The following is a 15,452-nucleotide window of genomic DNA, read 5'->3' on the forward strand; positions in this document are numbered from 1 at the left end:
ACATCAGGTGCACTCTCTCCAGTGACAAGGCTGCACATGTTGTACTCCTCAAAATAGTGGTCTTGATGTCCCTCATGGGGTGGGTACACGGGTGCACGCCCATAACTGATTCTTTAGCCAACTTCATTTATTGGTCTATCCTTCAGGCCACCTGCCTGAGATTGGACATCTACCCCAATGGTGGGGTTTGTCCTGGCGATGGTCTTTAGTCGGACAATGCGTTCATCAAGTTGTTCAAAGCATTGGTCCATTTCCAAGCACTTAATCATAAACTCCAACTTCTGGGACAACTTATTTAGTGACTCTTGCAATTGTTCCATGTTTAGTGTAGGGTGTCAACCAAAATTCAGTGATATAGTTATCAAAATATAAGAGATTTTTTTTTATTTTTTTTAAAGAATCGACCTAGTTTCTAAAAAACGAAAAAGGAAAGTTTCTAAAGAAACAAATTAGGAAAGCTTCTAAAATAATTTTTAAAAAAACAAATTAGAAAAGTTTCTAAAAAAAACAACCTAGTTTCTAAAAAAAAAAACAACCTAGTTTCTAAAGAAAAAGAAAAAAGGAAAGTTGCTAAAAATAGAAAGCAAGTTAGTTTCTAAAAAAGAAAAAAGGAAAGAAAATTAGTTTCTAAAAACAGATTAAGAAAGTTTCTAAAAAATTAGTTTATAAAAAAACAGAAAAGGAAAGTTTCTAAACCTAGAAATAGAAAACTAAGTTAATTTCTAAAATAATTCAAATAAGGGGATAACAGAAAATTTCAGCAGCTTATTTCAGGGTTTATGGACCTCTAAACAACCTTATATGATGAGAATTGATGTGTAATGGATATAAACAACCAAACCCTAAACATGTAATGAATTCCCCTACAAGAACCCTAGGCTCTGATACCAAATTTGATGCAGGACATGGAAAATTAAATATGATATGCAAGATTTCAGGCTTAGATCCTACCAATTCAGAAACAATCACACAAATTCCACGTCCCACATGAAAATCCAAACATTCAATTAAAAAGGGGAATCTATGCGGGTCCAAGCCGACACAGGCTAGGACTGGACCAATAAAAATTATAAACCAAACGATGTCAAAGGTAAATAAAATCAACTACTCATGCATAAAAATCAGTCCTTAATCCAAGGGATTCCCTAATTTCAATTGCAAGGAACTCTAAGGTGATAAAAAGGGGCAAATCAATTAGGGATCATGTAATTTAAGGTTAGGATTCATGAAAAGGGCTATGAGAGGATAAAAACCTAAGCCAAAAGATGATCCCGCGTATGGACAGCAACAATGGCCCAGACGCACATGCGTGTGATCCCAGCCACACATGTGTGGCGCCCACTATTTAGAAAAAAGGCCACCTTGGCCCTTGTCGGGTAGGGGTGGACTCCAAAACTCTCAAATCTCAACTCAATCGGATGAGCGGTTTGTGCATGGTCTCCGCCGAAGTTTCAGCTCGCCTGCGGGCCGAAATCTGGAAAACTGTTGTAATGAAGAAATACGATGTAACAAAAGGACAAATTCAAAGTAAGGATGGTGGGGGAAGATGGAAAAAAAGATAATGGAAGATAGGAGTGAATTGGGATCGATGTAGCTTCGCACCACGGTAGTTAGCCCTTCGAAAAGGGAGGGCTTCGCACCCACTTTTGAATTCTTCCACAACTCACGAAGAGAGCAGAAAAATAAAGCAGAATTTTTTTTATTAACTTCAATAAATGAAAAGAACTACAAGGGGTGCCTATTTATAGGGAGAACCTTATACACAAAAACTCGCTCCATGTGGGACACCAATTACTTGCGATGAAGTAAACTAAAATAAAAACCAAATAAGAAAATCTAAAGCGTTCACGATATTCTAAATAATAACAATAAGCAAAACCTAAAATATAAAACCAATCCGACGAGTGGGCCACGATCATGAGAGTCCATGGTGGGCTTTTCTTGACTATTGGGCCACTTTTCTGAACTAAGTGGTGCACCACTGATGTCCGCATCACTCAGCCCCTTCATATAGACTGGAACCATTTCCAATCTCAAATACAGATGAATGGAAGTTGGCATGCTATATCATCTACTTTGAGCACTCAGCATGCTATATCATCTGCCATCAGTATATTTTGTCTAGTTTACTCTTGTATGGGTGCGTTGTATGACTCTAGTTGTCAAACTCACTCAATACGTCAGAGAATGTTGACACATCTATGTATGTATTACTAAAATATTTATAACATATTTTTATTAAGTTCTAAATATATAATCATTTACTATTTTTCGACATAAAATATTGGTTACTGCCAAGCTGCATCTGACATTTATTCTGTACCAAATATCCATTTCTCTTCATCTCTAAACATTGCTTTGATGGATTTGAAGAATCCAAGTGCTGCAGTATTTGTAACAACTGTCTGATTATCTGCTAAAATGAATGCTAAACCAAAGCCCTGGAACTGCTGAGCTTCTATACCACATGGATCCCATGTTGTGTCCCATGACTCACATCTGACACTGGTGCTTTGATTTTTCATAGGTCCTGTGGAAATGAAAATACTATCTAGTATTCCCTTTTTTTATGAATTTCCCAAAAAAACACATTTCCCTAAAAAGAAAATCTGGGCCCACAACATTGCAGACCTCTCCCATTCAGACTTTTACCCATTTAGCCACATAAGGAACTTGATCAAAAGCAGTGTTGCCTCAACAGCCAAATACCCAACATTTTCCCTTCTGAATTTTGTAATCCTCATTGTAGGTCGTTTTCAATCCGGATTGCTATTGTTTGCAACCTGAAATTATGGATCTCTAAGTTTTTTATTAAGATCAAACCTAAATTTCCCGCCCTGGGCACCACCGCCCACCCGATCTCCATCCCCCTCCAGCTCGACATCACCGCCCTCACGATCTCCCTCACTCTCCAACTAGACACCAGTGTCCTACATCCCCTTCCCACCCTCCCGTTCATCCCCCTTAGTCCCCTAGATTCCAGCCACGAAGGAACAGAGGCAGACCCCCTTCTAGAGATTTATCCCAAGGTTGGGAGAGGGTGGGTGGAGATCGTCAGAGGGTCAGATCCAACCCCTCCCGTCCCTCCCAAACTCATTATAGGGCCAAGCTCCCCGACAACCACCCTAGAGGGGTTTTGAGACCAGGCGGGTTTTCTGTTTTTATCAGAAATATCCCGTTTGATTGCTCTCAGGAAGACTTACGTATCATCTTTGGGAGATATGGGAAGGTGATGGAGGTTCACCAACCCACATTCCCAGGTTCGCTCAAACCGAGAGGTTATGCTTTTGTCCTCTTCCTTTTTGAAGATGAAGCTAGAGCTACAATTTGAGTTCTAAATGGGAAATGGATTGACGGTCGAGTGGTCTCTGTCCAAGCAACCATCCCTAAACCCCCTCCCCCTAGATATTCCAAGCAAACCCGTCCTCATCCCCATGTTCCAACCGCCCAAAAGCCTAACTCGTACTTGGATATCCTCAGAAAAAATCCCCCACTCAATGCCCCTAATCCAGCAGATACAGACTCCTTCAATGTTGTGGCAGACAGAGCAACGGTGGAAATGAGAAGTCGTAGCCTGGCATTGTCCCTGGTAGGTTACACAAATCATCCACACACTCCCATCATCCAGCTCATTAGAACCCTTAGGAACTCCAGATTTGCAGCTTCGGCAATGGATGTTGTCAGATTGGCCCTGCAAGCCTTTCTCCTCAAATTCAAATCGGAAGAAGAACTCAGAGGCTACTCCTCAGACTTAGCCCTTCACTTGACCATGGGGCTAAACAGTATTGAACCCTGGCACCCTGAAGCAGTTCTAGGCCGCGGAGGATCGTGGGTTAGGTTGTATGGCATTCCCTCCCATGCCTGGTTCGAATCGATTGTCGTCGACATAGGACAGCACTTCGGCAAGGTAATCCAAATTGATTCAGTTTCCAGATATGGCATCTTCCAGGTTTTTGCTAGAGTGAAGATGCTCCTCAAGCTTGGAAGGGATTTCTTCAAGATAGTCGACCTCAAGGTGGGACGAGACTCCTATCTAATATTTGCAGTAATAGAAGATCCAATAGGGGAACTCAGGAACTTCTCTCACTCCCACCCCACCTCCAAACCTCCGCCTATGAAGGAACAGGACACCTAGCAATGGGTGGTTCCTACCTTCTTTCAAAGCAGGGGTGGGCATTCAGACAGCCTAACCCCAGTTCGACAAAATGCCTCACAGAACCAGATAGTAGCGGACCCTCCGGGATATCTTCGCATTAGACTCCTAACCGATACTAATCCTCAGGGCTCTTCCATTCCGACCACACCTCATTCTCCTCAGAGCTCCTTCATCCCTACCACACCGTTCTCCCCTCGACCTCTAGCCACTGCCTCCCTAGCTCATGTTCTTGAACACTCGAGGGCATCCCACCCACCAATCCAGTTCAACCCACCTATGCAGGAAATGGTATCCCTCCCAGCAAATGCTCATCCACCTCCAATATTCCCAACATTCCAGTCCCTTCATAAACACCAGACTGCCACCCCGCCGTCAGAGCACACCACCCCGGATCCAAGGCAAGACCAAGATGATTCAGGGGCCAACATCAGCAATGCCCAACACTAATCCCTCAAGCAGAATGTAGAAAATGGGTGTTGGCCCAATGACAACAAGACCATCCACTATCATAGAAGACCCCGCTCTCAATCCGAGGGTGCCAAGCCAATAAATACTCAGGCCATCTTCAAAGCATCAGGAGGCTCTTTTCCCTCTCTTGTCAATATGGGGTCCAAGAACAACGATAGCACGGGTAACATCGGGCAACTCCATGTCGACCTTTCTCCATTCTTCCTCCCTTCTCCAATCCATTGCCATCACCAAAATCCACAGGATCAGCCTTCCAATGCCTCTCAAGTATCAGATTCAGCTTCAGCATCAGATGATGAACAGTCAGCAGGGGAACAAGCAGATTCGATCCAACCCCCTACAGCAGTCATAAGAATCAACAGGGAAAGGTTCTTTAACCCGAACGACAACCTAACCAGCTACATCAAGTCTTGGACAGGTCAACAGCGAAGCAAGAGCAATAGGGCCATTAACTCGGGTAGTGTTTCAGATGGATAGTATTCTTCTTTGGAATGTGAGGAGAATTGGTAATTCTCCCTCGGTCAGAAATGTGAAACGTCTCATCAAATCCTTCAAGCCAACGATAGTGATTATTATCGAGCCCGTGATTGCTGACTCTTGGAGAGTTAGAATAGGGTTGAAACTGGGTTTTCACTGCTCCATCTCCAATGCTGCAGCAGGAGGCAAGATATGGGTGTTCCATCATTCAGCAATTTCCATGGACTCCTTATCATCTTCAGATCAATTCCTTGCCTTCAGGGCCACTTTCCCGAACATCAAAATCCCCCTCAATTTCACTTGTGTCTATGCCAAATGCTCCTATTTGTGCAGGAGGCTCTTATGGGCTGACCTGGCAAGTCACGCAACTGCCAATGTTGGGCCTTGGGTTGTGTGTGGGGATTTCAATGCGGTCACGTCCCAATCAGAGAGAATTGTGGGAAACTCATTGGTGGGGCGTAGCTCAACCGAATGTTCTGATGCAATTAACCAATCCAATCTGATAGATGCAAGTTTCACAGGGAGTACCTTTACTTGGTGTAACAATCGTTTGGGGAGCAACAGGAAATGGGCTAGACTCGACAGAGCCCTTTGTTCCTCTGCCTGGCTTCATCGCTTCCCGTCCTTTACCGATCGGCACCTGTCCCGCATCACTCGCCCCTCTTACTATCCTCCCCTCCAGCCCCTCTCCCCTCCCCGAGGCCTTTTCAATTTCAAAGGATGTGGACCCTCCACGAGGGATTCCAGGCTATTGTTTCCAACGCTTGGAAATCTGAGGTCTTCATTAACCCAATGATCCACCTCCTGTGCAAATTAAAGAACACAAAAGCTACTTTGAAAATCTGGAATAGAGACGAGTTCGGCAATATCTTCAGTCAGATCAAGGCTACAACAGCGAAAATTGATCAGCTTGAACTGGCATCGACTCTCAGCCCTTCTCCCCACATCCTTTCCAGCCTGGGTTCGGAAAAAGATCTCCTCGTTCGTCTGGAGAACCGGGAAGAACTCCTTTGGAAATAGAAATCCAGAAACAGGTGGCTCAAAGAAGGGGATAGAAACTCCAAGTTCTTCCACACATCTGCAATCAACCACATTAGAAGAGCCCATATAAGAGAAATTCAGCTGCAAGATGGGACCAAAATAGGCAACCAGTCTTGCATAAAGGCAGAAGCGGCCGTTTTCTTCATGAACCTGTTCACGGCAGAAGAGGTGGCCCCGGTTGGCAACTTCATCAACTCAATCCCATCCCTGCTCTCCCCAGAAGACAATGACCTCCTCATGGCTATTCCGTCTATGGATGAAGTGAAGGTAGCAATTTCGGCCCTGCCATCAGATGGTGCGCCTGGGCCTGATGGGTTCTCTGGTGCTTTTTTCTCGACATGCTGGGAAATCGTTGGGACGGATCTCCATCGGGCCATCAAATTCCTCTTCTGGGGAGGTACGATTCCTAGAGCATTCTCAGCCTCGCTGCTATGCTTAATCCCAAAAAGTTCGGCTCCTAAATCCTTTGTTGATTTCCGTCCTATAAGTCTTTATAATTGTGTATACAAGGTATTTTCTAAGGTGATTGCAGCTAGGTTGAATTCCATCCTTCCTAAGCTAATCTCAGAAGAACAAATGGCTTTTGTCTAAGGGAGATCGATTGCGGATAGCATATCCTTGGCGCAAGAGCTCTTTCAGGGACAGACAAAAGAGACCGTGGTAGCAACATCATCTTCAAGATAGATCTCGAAAAGGCGTATGATAGAGTGAATTGGTCCTTTCTTAAGGCGGTGCTCCAGAGGTTCGGTTTCAACCAATCATGGATTGACTTGGCTGAAAAATGCTAGTCATGGACCTGGTTTTCAGTTCTCCTCAATGTTGACAGCTCGGGCTCCTTCAAGACAGAAAGAGGGATCCGTCAGGGTGATCCGCTTTCTCCCAGCCTCTTCATTTTGGTCATGGAAGCCCTCATCAGGGGCCTCAAATCCCTGTTCAATTCTAATATTTGTCAGGCCTTCAAAACCAACAAGGGGAGCCTGACGATCTCCCACCTCTTCTTCACAGACGACACCACCATTTTTATCAATGGTAACAGCACATCGGTCAGAAATATGATGTCTTTTCTCCATACCTTCAAAGAAGTATCAGGCCTCAAAATTAATTCAGCCAAAAGCAGATTGTTTGTTTCCTCCAAGATGTCAGAAGGTAGAGTTCGTTGTCTTAAGAGAATCGCGGGCATCAGGAGAGCGGCATCTCCTCTCATCTACCTAGGTGTTCCGCTGGTAAAAGGCAGAATCATATCTATCTCCTTTCAGCCGCTTGTAGATAAAATCATATCCCGCATTTCAGGTTGGAAAGCCCGCCTCCTCAATCAGGCTGCTAGGGTTACTCTTATCAAACACATGCTTGCTAGCATTCCTATTCACACTCTTGTAGCAATAGATATCCCGAGAAAGATGTTGTCTTCCCTGGAAATAGGTTTTGTGGACTTCTTTTGGGGTTGGTCAAAAGGGAGAAAGAAGCTTCATTGGGTCAACTGGAAGTCTATATCAGCCCCTTCCATGGGAGGTGGGCTGGGAATCAAAGGCTTATGGGAGGTTGCGGATGCCCTGAGAATTAAGAGGGCCTGGACTATTTCTTTGCCTATGAAAACAGCCTATGGGCAAGATTCATGAGATCCAAATATGCCATCAATCAATCGAGGGGCTCCTCTAATCAGCGCCGGTCCGACTCCCCTCCATGGAAGAAAATTGGGGATCTTCTTCAGCTTGTGGAAGACAATTCCCGCTTGTTACTAGGGGATGGTAATAGCAGCTTTTGGCATGTCAACTGGGCAGGACTTGGCCCTCTCAAGGATTTGCTCCCAGAAAATGTTCCTCCCCACCCCATCAATCTGAGGATCAAAGACATAATTGACCCCGATGGCCTTCTTCAGCACGCCATTTTCCCTGTCTCGCTCCCACAATCAGTTCGTCATCACGTGCGAGCTGAGGGACTGTCCCTTAATCAAGGTGAAGATTGCTTCATTTGGGCTAAGGAGAAGTCAGGGAAATTCTCCAGTCTACTTTGGGACAGAAAATTAACTTGAGCAAGAGCCGTTTTCTTTGTGATGATAAGTTGAGCAAGGGAGAGTGAGAGCTATCCAACGCCACCTGGGTATCTCAAAGGCATCCTCTGGGATTACATACCTGGGAGCTCCTGTTTCTAAAGGTAGGTTGAAGCAGGTTAATTTCAGACCGCTCCTTGACAAGGTAGAAGGCCGCATTAGCGGGTGGAGTGCCAGAATCTTATCTCAAGTGGGTAGGTTGACGTTGATCAAGAACGTCCTCGGTAGCATTCCAATTCATACATTGGCAGCAGTGAACGTCCCGGCTCAGGTTATCGCTGAATTGGAACAAAAGTTCGCCAGATTCTTCTGGGGTTGGGCTGACAGCAAGAAGAAATTACAGTGGATCGCTTGGAAGAAAATCACTTCCCCGGTGGAAGGAGGACTGGGGGTCAGGAAATTGAAGGAAGTTATGACTGCCCTGCATCTCAAGTTGGCCTGGGCAGCGAAACACGGTACCACAGTCAGGCCATGGGTCCATTTTACTCACAGCAGGTATGTCAATGACCTTCTCCTGCCTGACGGAAGTGGTTGTTGCAGAAATGTCTCTCCTCTTTGGAAGAAGTTCAGGACCCATTTCACATTCATCGACGAGAACGCGTAGTGGGAAGTTGGAGATGGCGAGCAGAATCTTTGGGAGGTTAATTGGATAGGTAAGGGGCCCCTCCACCGCCTGGCCTCCGATCCCATTCCAACTAATCTGCGCATGCTGAAAATCAGAGATTTCTTAGGCCCGGCTGGCCCTCTTCCGTCGTCCGCTGTCTGTTTGTATCTGCTGCATCAGATTTTCGATCAGATAGTCCATACTGGGTTTGCCACTTCTTCAGGTCCTGCTTCATGTTTTTGGCCTCACAACCCCTCTGGTTCCTTTTCCATCAAGTCAGCCTGGTTTGTCTCGAGGTCCCGGGGTCTTCCGCTGGCTGGTCAACTTGGTTTTGGCACAAGTTAATGCCTCCCAAGATGTCCATATTTGTTTGGAGGCTCTTTCAAGGTGCTCTTCCAGTTGATGAAAGAATCCAAAGAAGAGGGATCCAGCTCGCTTCCTGCTGCAACTATTGCGTCTTGGGATCCTCCCAGCATCTAGTTCAGTAATCGATCCGCTACCTATTCCTTGAGGGGTGGCAGGCTTCGATGGCGTGGCATTTCTTCAGCTCCTGTTGTGGTATTCCCTTCCTCAACCACCAGTCATTAGAGGGAAGACTTCTCCAATGGCATAGGGCCCACGCTCCGGGTTCCACCCCGGCTCTCATTCGTAAACTTCTCCCCATCACCATCCTCTAGGAAGTCTGGAAAGCGTGAAATGCGGCCCACTTTGACAACATCCCGATGAAGGATCTCTCCATTAGGTCTCGTATCAAATTTTTATTGGAAAAACTTCTTGGCTTCCCCTTGGAGGGTGCCCTGCCGAGTTTCCCTCCCCGAGGTGTATTGGGGATCCCTCACTCTCCCTCCCATTCTGGTATTATTAGATGGTCCAGACCTCCCCTGGAGTGGATCAAGATGAATGTGGATGGGTCTTCGAGAGGGAATCCGGGCCTCTTGTGTGGTGAAGGGGTGGGGCAAGACTCCGCCGGCAACCTCATCTTCGCCTTCTCTCATGGCTTTGGTGTGGGCTCCAACATCGGAGCTGAACTCCGTGCAATTTATGACGACATCCAGTTATGTATGAAAGTGGGGCTGACCAAGGCCATTGTAGAATCAGATTTTAAGGTTGTCATTGACGGTATATCTGGTAAATCTCTTATCTTGAGGCGATGGAAACCTTGGGTCGATCGGATTGCTAACTTAATAAGACAAGGCATCTTCTCCTATTCGTACATTACTAAGGAAGGTAATGGACCGATTGATGGTTTGGATAGAGAAGGTAACAATCACCAAGCTGAGAAGGAATTTCATCATGTCCAGGATCTTCCCCCTCAGGTCCGAGGGCTGCTTTTTCTTGATAAGGTGGGCTTGGGTTATCTCGGGCCTATCCGCGGTCTCCCTCACTAAGCTCATCGATCCGGTCCTGAGGGTGGCATCTCTACCGTCCATCTCATCGGCAGGCTTGCTCACTTTGTTCTGGGCCTTGTTTGGCAACTCCCCTCCCTTTCGATTCTTAGGGGTTTGTTTATTCATGTATAGACACGATAGGCGGGATGTTTAGAATTTTGGTGCCTTTCTCCCGCTCAAATCCCTTTTAGGTTGTATCTTTCTCTTCTTTCAATGGATTGACGGACCTGTAGATCTTAGGCTTCGCCTTTAAAAAAAAAAAAAAAAAGTCGGGGAAATTCTCCACAAGATCCACATGGCGCCTTATCCGGCCCATGGGCCATATGCGCACCTAGGCCAAATGGACATGGCATCCTCATCTTCCTCCTAAAATTGCTCTATTTACCTAAAAGATCCTTAATAACGCAATCCCTATCGATATCAGTGTGAAAAGGAAAGGGATCCAGTTGGCCTCCTCCTGCGTGTGCTGCAAGAATCTTGACCGGAAGGAAGAATCCCTCAACCACCTCTTCGTTGAAGGGGTGATTTCTTCCTCCATCTGGTCCCACTTCTCGGCCATCCTTTCTATTTCCTTTATTCCAAACCAGTCTACAGGGTGTAGAGCCTCGCAATGGTGGTCTATGTCGAATAAATCGTCCACTATGGAGATGCTTAGAGGGGTCATCCTGGCCCTCATTCTCTAGGAAATATGGAAGGCTAGGAACGAGCGGCACTTTGAAGATTCTCCCTTCAGGGCAAATCTCTCCATCTACAATGTCCAGACTTGGCTCTTCCATCTGTCCAGCGCCTTCCCCCTCCCACCTCCTAAATCCCATCTGTCCAGCGCCTTCCCCCTCCCACCTCCTAAATCCCAGACTGATAGAGATGTCGTGGCTTATTTTGGGCTTGTTCCAGGGAAAAGCCGTCCTCTCTCACTGTTAGTTGTGAAGTGGAAAAGACCTCCCAGAGGTTGGGTGAAACTGAATGTTGATGGCTCGTCCAGGGGCAACCCAAGTCCATCCGGGAGCGGAGGCGTTTGCAGAGACGAGAAGGGAGATTTCTCATTTGCATTCTCCATAGGCTACGGCGTGGGTTCGAGCTTCCTGGCTGAAGTGAAGGCAGTCATTGACGGCCTCAAATTGTGCAGGGACATAGGTTTTTCCAACATCGAGGTCGAGAGCAATTCCCTTTCAGTTGTTGGCCTTTTCTCTTCAGTAAGAAACACCCCATGGATTGCGCATTCTTGGAAAAATCAGCTCGATTCCACCAGGGCCTCTGTTTCTATTGCAATCAATCACATCCCCAGATAGGCCAATTTAATGGCCGATAGCCTTGCTCACTGGGGCAGTGCTAATCAGTAGGTCAATTTCTTTCAATCTGTCGCTAGCCTCCCTCTCATCTCCAAAGGGGAACTCGTCCTAGACAGGGCAGGTTTAGGGGCGGTGCGTTTTTCTTAATCTTTCTTCTTCCTCCATACAATAGGAGTGCCCAATGGGGTGGGCCTCCCGAAGGTGTCTCCCTTGTATAGCAGGGGGCCTTGGGCCTTTTTTGTCCCGTTCCCCCTGTTCCTCTTGTAAGCAATCCTTTAAATCAATGAAAATGGAGATTTCTTTTGAAAAAAAGAAAAAAAGAAAAAAAAAAAAGATCAAACCTAAATTTATATTTAGAGTGTAGAGATTTGTAATTTGATTTATGCAATAGCCAATAAGATAAAAGTATGCATGCCGGATCTATAATAATAACATTATTTCATATGTAGATTGCTGTATTGCATATACTTCTAGGTCCTTACTCTTGCCCCGGTGGTAGACTCACAAGAGTTTCAACACCAGGTCAAGGGTTCGAGTACCCATAGGTGGCGAAATCCCACTACGGCGTGAGTGTGTGGGTGTGGTTCCGCCCTAGCATACAACGTGTTAGAGGAAGTAGCATACCCTCTGCCAGTTTCCATATCTTATACTGGAGTGACCTGCAATCAAATAACCTTGATCGGGTGTGGTTCCGAACAAGTCCCAAATACAGAGATGTAAAAGCAGATCTTTACACATGCACAATTGGTCACTATTAACTTCATTGTGTTCTCCATAAAACTGAAACATATGTCTTTGTGATAAGTTTTACTAGGACCAACCAGGCTTTTGTTCAAGGCTGGAAGTGGTGCAGATTGGCTGATCTGTTGATAAATCCAGACCAACGATTTGATCTGCCACCTTATTGGGGCTGCAACTTGGGTTTGGGTTGAACCAACTGACCCAACTTGAGTCTGGGTCTTGTTGGGTCAGGTTGTGATGGTTCGGGTTGAACCAACTGACCCAACTTGGAAAATTCCAACCGAGTTTGAAATTTGGTTGGGTGGTTTAAGGTCTAGTATAGAGGAATTCAGGTCAGGTCAGATTGCAAGATGGGTCCACTTGAGGTTGGTTCCGGCTCGGGTTGACCCTCAACCTGACCCAACTGGCCTGAGTTGCTCCCCCTGTACCTTATGGATGGGACACAGGTCATTCTGTCTACATATTCTTTCCCCAGTCTTTGCTCTGAACATTTTTTAATCTTTCAGAAGACTGTTCATGGATCAGACAGTTATGAACTTCCAAAGGCAGATTTTGGTCTAAAGGTTTATACAAGAGATGGCCATTGATTGTCTGTCTTAGTTCCATCACCATGCACACAAATTTGCTTGTTGGTACGATCAGTACTCAGTACCTTCTACAAAATGTACCATATGTGCACCTAAGCCTTAGATGCTGATTTCTTTCCTCTTTAACTAGTTTTGAAGAATTCTCGTACAAAACAGCTCCATATGTGCAAAATCAATCTATCCCCTTGCCTTAAATCTCAATTTGCTTGAATACCATTAGTCTATATGAGCTTTGCTAAGTCCACATGAGTGTCCAAGTCAGCACATGCAACCAGATGTGCCAGCAAGGCAGATGTGAAATATCCAAGCCATTCATCAGGTGGAACTCACCGTGTAGATGTTACCACCTAATGATAAAGATGCTTCACTCAGTAGGTATGCCATGATACTAAAAATAAGTGGATGGGTTAGGAAAATTCAGCTGGTTTTTAACAATCATGCTTTTTTTTTCAGTTAAACATGGCCTACCTGACTAGTGTCCCGACCTGATCTTGAAATAGTGAATCTACATATGTAGTGTTAGCTTGATATCAATCACTGCATTCACGGCATTCTATCACTTCCAGAAATTGCATTCATACGATTCTACTGATCAATGGCTGAAAACTGCTGGCCTTTCCACAGGTGGATTCTTTTGTGAAGATCTTCCCGGGGGTGGAACATGGATGGACAACGAGGTATGACGTTGATGATGAAACAGCTGTGAAGAAGGCAGAAGAAGCGCATCAGGACTTGTTGGCCTGGTTCACTAAGTATGTCAAGTAAGAGAAGATACTTTGTATATGATTAAAAACAACATTTGATAGTGCAAGCTTGAGTTGTATTTGTAACCTGCTTCTCTCTGTGTTATTAGTGGGATTCAGTGAGTGAAGTATGAGTTATATGTATAACCTACTTCCCTCTGTGTTATTAGTGGGACTCTCAGTCAGTGATTCCTATGAGTCTGCGGATGCCATTATTAAGTTGATTGTTTGTGGGTTTTGGATATTACTTGCCAAATATCTATTATTACTAGTCTGGATCTGCCTGAAGAAAAGAAGGAACTGCTGCATTTGGGTCTTGATAACATATTTGAAGACCTGGACCCAAATCCAGTCAGGTTTAGGTTGTTCTGGGCTGGGTTGGGTTGTGTTTGTCTGGATCGGGGCATCCACCCGGTTGGACCCATGGTGTGTAGATGGGTCTTCTTACACCATTGTGGCCTAATAAACGACATTCAATCGCTAGAACACGTTAATGCACGTCATTCAATCAGTCACTGGGAAGTACCGATTCTCCCAGTGACTCGACTTGAAAGTTGGCTGACACTACTGATATTTTACTGGGGCCAACATGGTTGATCCAAATTAAAGAAAAGGTTCAGAAATTGGACTTGGACTAGTTTAAATCTATTTGGCTAAGTCAAGTACCTGCCGATCTGGGTAGACTGTCCTAATAAGTTGGATGCGGCCTGTTATTTTCTCGTTGGATTTTGTAGAGAATGTGTGTTTTATATTGAATGTTGAGTGCATGCTTCTTCTTTTTTTTTCTTTTTTTTTTTTAAATTATTTATTTATACACACACACACACACAGACATGCTTACACACGCACGTTGTGGGATTTCACCACTGGTGGGTGTAAGAACTCTATTTAGTAGGCCTCACTGATCAACGGTCTGGATTGTCATACAGTTGGACTGGATGATTGAGTAGACCAGTGGGCCCCAATTCAGGTGATGCGCTGCGCAGTCTATCTGCGTAGCTCTGCATACTAGGGCTGGAATGCTATAGCTGTCTTAAGCAAACAGCAATCTGAGTTGCACTAGGATGCTATGGAGCGTGGGGGATAGAGTTCTGATGGGTTTCAAACTCTCTCTCCACAGATTCTATAAAAGAGAGCTGGGTCCCCGATCCTACACCATAGCAGAAATTCGAGTCCCATCTTGTGAATTGCAGAAAGGGTGGAAGGAGAGGAAGATCCTAACCTCTATAGGTATTCTGGTATTCTTATCCAGCTTCCATGGCGACGTCTCAGCTAGGTAAGCTATCCGACCCCTGATCGTCATGTCCCATGCACAGACAGATCCGTGAGCATATTCCGCATATAGATTAAGTCCCACAGTTGGTATCAGAGCTAACTGTGCATAGGCATGGATGATCAGATTCATCTATTTTCGATTCATCCCCTAGGGATTCAAATCCCAAATCAGACTTTCAAATTCCTAAATCAGGTAAATTGGGATTTCGAATTTCGAATCCGATTAGGGATTTTCATCCTCACTACCAGTATTAGGGGTTTCGAATTTAAATCCCCAAATCTATATGTTAATTAGGGATTTTTCGAACCCCAAATCCAATTAATTTGGGGATTTCAGTCCTATACCCCATTTCCAGTTGGAATTGGGGATTTCAGATTTGAAATTGGGGATTTTGGATTTGAATCCCCAAAATCAAGAATTAGGGATTTCCATCCCCAAATTAGCAATCAGGGATCTCAGATTCCAATTTCCAAAATATAGCCGATTAGGGATCTTCGCATCCCTGAATCCAGTTGTATCAATGTTAGGGATTTAAAATCCCAAATCTTGTATAAATCGGGGATTTCAATCCCATTAGGGCTTACCAGTCATGCCGTTTCTCCATCGTCTGGGCCGGCAGCCATTGCTAACCGTTG

At 45.1% G+C, this 15,452-nt stretch overlaps 1 protein-coding gene across 1 annotated transcript in view; it reads left to right on the forward strand.

The window, feature by feature from the left end:
* Nucleotides 1–13,788, forward strand: part of LOC131226131 (endo-1,3;1,4-beta-D-glucanase-like) — a 32,406-nt gene extending 18,618 nt beyond the window's left edge. Inside the window, exon 7 of the mRNA XM_058221843.1 lies at nt 13,423–13,788. Coding sequence (XP_058077826.1) covers nt 13,423–13,563 — 141 coding nt within the window. The 3' untranslated portion in view covers nt 13,564–13,788. The remainder of the gene's footprint in view (nt 1–13,422) is intronic.
* The last annotated feature ends 1,664 nt before the right edge of the window (nt 13,789–15,452 follow it).

The sequence above is a fragment of the Magnolia sinica genome, chromosome 14, assembly GCF_029962835.1.
Source record: "Magnolia sinica isolate HGM2019 chromosome 14, MsV1, whole genome shotgun sequence".
In the NCBI taxonomy this organism is placed as follows: domain Eukaryota; kingdom Viridiplantae; phylum Streptophyta; class Magnoliopsida; order Magnoliales; family Magnoliaceae; genus Magnolia; species Magnolia sinica.